Source organism: Cervus elaphus, chromosome 20 (assembly GCF_910594005.1).
Source record: "Cervus elaphus chromosome 20, mCerEla1.1, whole genome shotgun sequence".
Classification (NCBI taxonomy): domain Eukaryota; kingdom Metazoa; phylum Chordata; class Mammalia; order Artiodactyla; family Cervidae; genus Cervus; species Cervus elaphus.
Window position 1 is genome coordinate 57,677,625 of NC_057834.1, and position 8,652 is coordinate 57,686,276.

Below are 8,652 nucleotides of genomic sequence, written 5' to 3' on the forward strand. Positions count from 1 at the left end.
AGATATAAAGGCTACAATCCCTAGACTTAAGTAGGTCTGCAGCTGGGGCAGGGAGTCTCAGGCAAGACAGGCAGGGTGCAACAACATAGCACCTGCTCTCTCACCCAGCTCCCTACAGACTGGCTTTTTAGGAGGACTAAGAAACTGATAGACTCGATCCCAATTTATTTTTCCTTATCTTCCCATCTCTCAGATAGGAAACCCTGGAGGAGAAGCTTAAGGGCTGGAGGAGGCTGCCGAGGAGAAGACGGATGAAAGATGGGGAGTGGAGCCAGTGCTGAGGACAAAGAACTGGCCAAGAGGTCCAAAGAGCTAGAAAAGAAGCTGCAGGAGGATGCTGACAAGGAAGCCAAGACTGTCAAGCTGCTATTGCTGGGTGAGCGAGATGGGACGATGAGCCAGAGGAGAAGGTACTGCTCCTTCCCGCTTATCCTGGATGGTAGGTGGGTTCTAGCCTGCCATGTGGGGAGGAGGGATGGAAGGTTATTTGTCCTTCCCCCATGCAGTCTCAGGCTAGGGGATCAGGAGCTCTAGGGCTGAGCACAGCCACCCCAAGATGTTCTACCAAAGTTACTCTGGAATCGTTTTGCTCTTCCTTGAACCAGGAACAGTGAAAGGGCCAGGGTGGACCCACGCATCTCCAAATCTACCAAACCTAACACCTAACAGCTTAGCAACTACCAGGAACTCTGGGCTCGCAGACACTTAACTAAGTCTGCAGTCAGAGAACTCTTGAGTCAATGAACTCAAGAGGATAGAGAAGTCCTACCATATAGTCAGTGTCATGTAGACTTATGAGTATGATTTTTACTAGTTCCTTCTCCTTGCTTTCAGTAAAAAAAAAAGAAATCTTTAAAAACATTAGAAGTGGGGAGCCCTGAGTGGGAAGGAATGGAGTCTTTACAGAAGTCCTTTCCTGGCTTTCTATTCAGTGACTGCCTCTAAAGCCCCTGCCAGATGGGAGGCTCATCAGCTTGATGAGCTCCTAAGCAGATCACAGGTTTGTGCTGAAAAAAGAAAAGCACCTCAGTCAGTCAGAAACTGATCTTGGCTGTAAACAGAACTAAGACAATAGAGTTTGGGAAACCTGGCCTAGAAAAAACCCCAGTGGTAGTACAGAGGTAGGCAAGCTGGAGCAGCTAAGATCTTTATAGCAGAAGACTGGCTGGCTGGGCTGGGCGTCCAAGGCCATGAGGTGCCTGGGAACTAGAGCCCCAAGCTAAAGCACCTCCTTTTCCTCAGCTGATCTGTGGCAGAGCACACACCTCTCTAAGCAGACACCAAGGAGCCCAGGAGGCTACCAAGGGGAGAGAGACAGCAAGGCCACTGAGCGAGCTTTTAAGCCTAAGCAGCTTTCTCCTACATTCCGGATAAGCAGCTTAGAGGAACCAAGTGCAGGATAAGTGGTGGAGTGGGGATTGGGGGAGGGGGGATGGTATTAAGGCATCAAGGACAGTATAGACTAGGGGAGAGGGTTGAAGGGTATGCAGGTTTTTGATTGAGGGAGAGTGAAGTGTGAATGAGGATGTAAGAACATTTTAGTCAATAAGGGAAATAGCGGGGGCATGGGACAGACCTCCACCCAAAACTTGTCCACTCAAAATGTCAACAGTGCAGACACTAAGAAACTCCCCTCCAATTCCAGATCAAATGGCCTGAGCTCAAGGCTGGTGCAAACTGAGGTAGCCTGCATCCCTGTATGTTCTCCCCTAAAAAGTCTCCCAAGTGAGCAGTGGCTTAGACTTCTCACAGGCCATCTACTGGCGGGTTGGGGAGAACTGGTGGCAATCTGAAGCATAAGCATTTCTCCCTGCAGGTGCTGGGGAGTCAGGAAAGAGCACTATCGTCAAACAGATGAAGTGAGTAGGAACAAAGCCCCACAGGACTGAGGTAGGGTGAAGAAGTCAGTGGAGTCAGTAGAGGCCAAGGATAAAGGGTCTTTAGCCTTTAGAAACCCAGGTGTAAAGAATATAAAGGACCTTATTCCCAATGTCCTTATTCTTCATGCCCCGTGTCCCTCACTCTCCACTCTGGGACAGCAGTATGAATAGAGAGATTGGGTTCTTACAATCCTTTAGACCCTCCCTGATTCCCAATCCCTTAGGTCTGGTTACTCAGGTCCAACTAATGGCTGGGTGTCTTCTCCTTGCAGGATCATTCACCAGGATGGATATTCGCCAGAAGAATGCCTGGAGTACAAGGCCATCATCTATGGCAATGTGCTGCAATCCATCTTGGCTATCATCCGGGCCATGCCCACACTGGGCATTGACTATGCTGAAGCAAGCTGTGTGGTACGTGGTTAATGGTATATGATTAGGGGTGGAAGGAAAGGCTAATGAGAAGAAGAAACAGGCCAGTGGCCAACAAGCTATGAGGAAATATGCATCAGAAAAAAGGTTTATGTCACAAAAATCCCACTTGAAAAACGTGAAAGTGTTAGTGCCTCAGTCGTGACCAACTCTTTGCAACCCCATGGACTATAGCCCACCAGGCTTCTCTCTCCATGGGATTTTCCAGGCAAGAATACTGTAGTGGGTTGCCATTCCCTTCTCCAGATCTTCCCAACCCAGGGACTGAACCTCAGTATCCTGCACTGGCAGGCAGATACTTTACTATCTGAGCCACTAGGGAAGCTCATTTGTTGAGCTTCAAATCTTTACTTCAGTCCTAGCAAAGCATGCAGTTCTTATCTTAGTAAGTGTTCATTTAAGTATCTTCCTCTGCCTGTTTGTCTTATTTTACCATTTAAACTGCTCCCCTCAGGTTCCCTGCCTTGAGTGTGGAACTTTCGTAAGCTTAATCCCTAGTTTCAGTATTATCCTTTTCCTAGATTTGAATAATTGAAGAAACAAAGGGGTTGAGTTCCTGTCTACCATCTTGTCCACTTCATGGTCAGTCTGGCCTTTAAACAAATCTCCCTGTAGCAAAGGACCCATATTTCCTGGCAGGACCCTCACATTTGGACTAAGGATGGAAAATGAAAACACCACAGAGGAAGACCCTGGGATCTTTGCTATCCACCAGACATCCCAGGACTGGATGTACTGCCACCCTCCACATGCAGAAGCACCCTCAGAAACTAATCAGTGTGTTTACTTAGAATCTTTGTCGAACACTGCCTCCACCTGCGGCTTTGATAGAAGGCAAAATGCTTTCCTTTCAGAATACCCAAAAGCCTCCTGGAAAGTCATTACTCCCATGTAATTCTGATCCTGGTTTCTGCCTTACAGGATGATGGGCGACAGCTCAACAACCTGGCTGACTCCATTGAAGAGGGCACTATGCCTCCTGAGCTAGTGGAGGTTATCAGGAAGTTGTGGAAGGATGGTGGGGTGCAAGCCTGCTTTGACAGAGCTGCAGAGTACCAGCTCAATGACTCGGCATCTTAGTAAGACTCTGATTGGGGGCAGGGTGGGATGAGATGTCAGCAACATTCTGGGAGAAATCTCAGCCAGTTGAAATTTTCTGGCCCTGAAAAATGGAGACCCAAGGACTGAATTCAGTCTGTATACCTGTCTTGTTAGGCTTTGAACAGTGTTTTACTATGCTCTGAATTTAATGCCTTTGAGACCTCTGCCCCAGTTCCCTTCACTCTGTATTACTTAACATTGGTCCAGGGCAGCCTACAAAGCTAAGACTCAAAATCCAAAACAGAGATGCTCTGTTAACAACCCTCAGTCCCTGTCTTGAGTCAAACACAGAGCCTCTTCTTTCAGAATCATGAATACTAATACAGCCCTGCAGTTCTGCCACATACTCCTTCAGGAGGCATGATTCATGATGGCTCTTTCAGTGCAACACAGGCTCTACTTAAGTCACTAAACTCTCCTTCACCCCTACTATCTTATGTCAAGGTGCCAGGGCAAAGGACACAAACTGCCATGGCAAACCAAAGGTCAGGGGTTAGAGAGCACCAACTTTGCAAAGATGCTTTCCAAAATATAAGGTACACAGAGCATCAGTCCTACTCAGCACAGTCTCCCGGAGGGGCATAAGCTTCAGCATCAAAAAGACCCAGATTTAGCCATTGTTCTATCACCTCCTCTAATAATAAAGTTATCATTTACTGTCCCTGGAGCCCCCACTCGGGCCTAAACACTGCTCAGTGCATTAGGTACATCTCCTCATTTAATCTGCACAATATGTCTTCATGGTAGATAGTAGTTTTTATCAGTCCCATTTATAGAGGAAAAAAACTGAGGTTCAGAGAAATAAATTAACTTATCCAAAGTCACACAGATAAATGGCAGAGGCTAGGATTTAAATCTAGGTCTATCTGACCACAGAGTTGAAGGTTTTTTTATAATACACCCACAATGCCTCTTGTCCTGGACCAGTTATTTAACTTTTCTGGATCTTTCCTTTATCTGTAAAATGGGATATGAAACCTGAAGGTTTATGAGGTTAAATGAGAACTTAAATGTGAAAAGCCCTGGCATATATTTACTTTTCTTCTTTCTGTCATCTCACTTCATATCTGCCTTTTTTCTTTTTAACTTTTAATGGTAACTGTCAAACATATACAAAAGAAGAATACAATCAATCACTTGGCTTCAGCAGTCACCAACTGATGCCGACTGCTTCATTTTAAATCCATTCCCCACTGGATTATTTAGAAGTAAACTCAGATATACCATTTCATCCTAAAAATTTCATTATGTATTTCTAAAAATATATTCCTAAAAAAAGAAAATCACATCATTATCACACCTTAAGTATTTAGTAAACCCTTAATGTTATCAAATATCCAAGTCAGTGTTCATTCAACTTTCTTCAGTTATCTCAAATGTTTTCCCTTCTACTTGATATACAATGTCTATGCATTGCACTGGTTCATGTCTCATAGAAATCCCTTTTAATCTACTCCTGCTTCCTGATAGAACTTTTGACACCCATTTAAACCAGCGGTTCCCAAGGACCAGTTTCATGGAAGATAATTTTTCCATGGGCCCAGGGCACAGGGGGGAGATGGTTTCAGGATTATTCAAGTGCATTACATTTATTGTGTACTTTATTTCTATAATTATTACACCAGCTCCACCTCAGATCATCAGGCATTAGATCCCAGAGGTTGGGGACCCTTGCTTGATTTAAACCGCCAAGTCTCATTCAAGAGTTTAGAAAAAAAAAAAAGAGTCTAGAAAACTTTGTAGTCAGATGAAACATATGGAAAAGTTATCTGATGACCTAACTTCCTTTTGTAAGGATACATGAGAAGGGTTTGAAGTAAACACTCCTAGATTCAACAATACAAATTCTCATGCTGGTTCGATCACCATATTACAGTTATATGCCTTTGGGTAACACCCTTCACCCTTCTTGACTTCAGCTGTGGAAAATTTAATGTCAATTAAATTGACAATCCCTTTTCTCCAGCTACCTGAATCAATTAGACCGAATTACAGCCCCTGACTACCTCCCTAATGAGCAAGATGTGCTACGATCCAGAGTCAAAACCACAGGCATCATTGAGACTAAGTTTTCTGTCAAGGACTTAAACTTCAGGTGAGTACACTGTTCCCTCAGAACATGTCAGATACCCCAAAGGGGGGCACATGAATGCTTCCTGGCCTTCACTAAAGCCCAGTCTGAACTACTACTACTTCCCTACTTCCCCCACCTCACCTCTCCACTTCCCACCTTACTGCTAACTGGCCCCAAGATGGCCATCTCTCTGGGGTAAACACCAAGTGCATGTGGGTCATACGTTGGGTATACATTTAAAAACAGGTGTTTTTTTCTCTCAGGATGTTTGATGTGGGAGGGCAGAGATCAGAGAGAAAGAAGTGGATCCACTGCTTTGAGGGAGTCACCTGCATCATTTTCTGTGCAGCCCTCAGCGCCTATGATATGGTGCTGGTGGAAGATGACGAAGTGGTGAGTGACTTTTGCACCAAGCAAAAGATAGACAGACTGATTGACAGATAGATCCCCCATGACCCGTCCTCTAAGCTTTGTGTCACTCCAATGGCCCAACCTGGGTGATCTCCGCTAACACTAATAGTCGAGCAGTCTTCTAGCAATCAATGTCTCAGGCAAATAATTCCAGGAATACCTCTTCTTCTGCAGGTTCTAGGTTAGCACTTTAGGGCTCCAGATTTACTGAGAGCTTGGTCTCAGATGAGACATCCAAGTACTACTTGGGACATCAAAAAGTTCATCAAAGAAACTGAGTATTAAAGAGATAAGTGACCATTAACTTGGCAAAGCAAGAGTTACTTAGTACTCTCCCAGGTTGCCTATGGAAGTAAAGCAGATGAAAATGACCGAGCAGAACAATGCATGATGTGCATCTTTATGCAACCTGATAGAAGGGCTGAATTAGTAAACTCACTTGGAAGCCTAAATATATACTCAGTGTCAACAGGACTCCAGAGAGACTGGCAAACCAGGTTTCTCACATGCCACTTAAATTGGCAGCTGGAGAACTACTTCAGGGTGGTTCTCTTGAGCCTATAGAGTTTTACAAGACAGAAGCTCTGTAGGATAATGTCAGTCCATCCAGGTAGAATCCAAGTTTTAGACAGAGGATGTCAAAGGCATGGGAAACCCCAAATTCACATAAACATTTGCTCCACAAATGGATGCCCACAGTTAACTGACAGAAGGCAAAGCTTCTATCCTCTGACCCCCTTCTCCAGTTCTTCTGCCTTCTACTTAGTACCTCAGGTTCACATTACAGCACTCTGAATATCCTCTAGCCAAAATGTCCTAGAGAGCCATTCATTTTCCAAGAACTCTTCTGTCCTTCTTAACCTTAAAGTTTACAAGGTCTTAAAGGATTTTGTAGGAGTGTTAGCAATGAGCAAACGTTACAAATTAAATTTGTTTTATTAGGTGAAAAGATTGAGCCCAAGTCAGCTAAGAGCACATTCCAAGACCCTAAAGGCCTGCTCCCTAAAAAAAGGCTACTTTGGGGTCACTGGGTAACCTCTGGACTCCACAGAATTATAGCACTACTTCTCACTCATTCCAAGTGGCAATCAGAAAAGGAAATAAGGCAGAAGTGTTTGTGGTGTGGCACTGGAAAATTTTTTAGCCCTTGCCATTTGGCACCAGGGTCAAATAATCGCTATTATGTTCCTACCCAAACTGAGATCTAGGACTAACAACCTATCAAAATCATCCTGGAGATGGAAGTGGACACGTGTTAACTGGCACCCAGTTTCAACCCTGAATTCCTTACCTGTGCCCTGGCTGCCAAAGATTTCCAAAACATTTACTGTACACCTATATGCCAGCTACTATCATGGACACTTAGAGAAGGAAATGGCAACCCACTCCAGTATTCTTACCTGGGAAATCCCATGGACAGAGGCACCTGGAGGGCTACAGTCAATCGGGTTGCAAAGAGTCGGACATGACTTAGTGACTAAACAACAACATCATCATGGACACAACAAACACATGATCTCATTTAACTTTCATAATAATCCTATGAAATAGGGAAACAGACTCAGAAAAGCTCAGTAATTTCCTCCAAATCATACAGCTGATATAAAGATCAGAAGGAAGTCAGATCTCTTTGGCTCTACTCTACCACACTAAACAGAGATAAGCTGTTCCCTATTTTCCCTTTTACATTTGGAATGCAGGTCTCTTCAAGGGGAGCAACAACAAGAAGCAAACAGGTATACCATAAGCCCAATCTGATATTTCTGATGGTATTTCCTCTCACTAGAATCGTATGCATGAGTCACTGCACCTGTTCAACAGCATATGTAACCACAAGTTCTTTGCGGCCACTTCCATTGTCCTCTTTCTCAACAAGAAGGATCTCTTTGAGGAAAAAATCAAGAAAGTCCATCTCAGCATTTGTTTTCCAGAGTATGATGGTAAGTTCCAAAGGCTGGAGACAATTCTTTCATAGTAATGATGGGCAATTGCCTCATTTCCTATACCAAGAAGTTCCTATACTAAGGAACTTGTCTTTAAGAAGTAGTAAATTTAACTCCTTTGCTTTGCTGAGTTGATGATTCCTTATCTCTTTAATATTGTCTTATGAGTTTTATGATGTCCAAGAGATATTTGGATGTCTAACTTGAGAAACTTGAGTATTCAGTTAAAGGTTTAAATTCAGATATCTCTGGAACAGAGCAGACATTAAATGCAGATGAGCCACTGATTATTCAAATGATACCTGCCAGAAATCAAAGGTGTCTAGGGAGACAGAGACACCTCTCTCCTCAATTCCTCTGCTCAAGTGTGAAACACTGGAGTGCAACAGAGGAGAGGACCCAACCTCCAAAACTAAACCCCCAACCACAGCTGTCTAACACATTTTGAGGATCATATCAGTCACTTAAAAAGTGAGTGAGCAACTAAGAAGGCCTAATTTATCCCACTTCTTCACTATTTTTCTGGAAAACCAGGGAACAACTCTTATGAGGATGCAGGGAATTATATCAAGAGTCAGTTCCTTGACCTCAACATGAGAAAAGATGTCAAAGAAATCTACAGTCACATGACCTGTGCTACAGATACACAGAATGTCAAATTTGTATTTGATGCAGTTACAGATATCATCATCAAAGAAAACCTCAAGGACTGCGGACTCTTCTAGTTCTCACCATTCCTCAAGTATGTTCTGTAAGCAGGCTCCGAATCTCAGTAATTTTAAGCAGAAAATTTTAGGTCAATATATTATGA

At 43.7% G+C, this 8,652-nt stretch overlaps 1 protein-coding gene across 1 annotated transcript; it reads left to right on the top strand.

The window, feature by feature from the left end:
• The first annotated feature begins 258 nt into the window (after positions 1–258).
• GNAT2 (G protein subunit alpha transducin 2) lies at positions 259–8,652 on the top strand. The gene is made up of 8 exons (XM_043878761.1): positions 259–376; positions 1,817–1,859; positions 2,153–2,294; positions 3,234–3,391; positions 5,380–5,508; positions 5,751–5,880; positions 7,685–7,838; positions 8,376–8,652. The coding sequence occupies exons 1-8, from the start codon at positions 259–261 to the stop codon at positions 8,564–8,566; spliced, it is 1,065 nt and encodes a 354-aa protein (XP_043734696.1). The 3' UTR covers positions 8,567–8,652.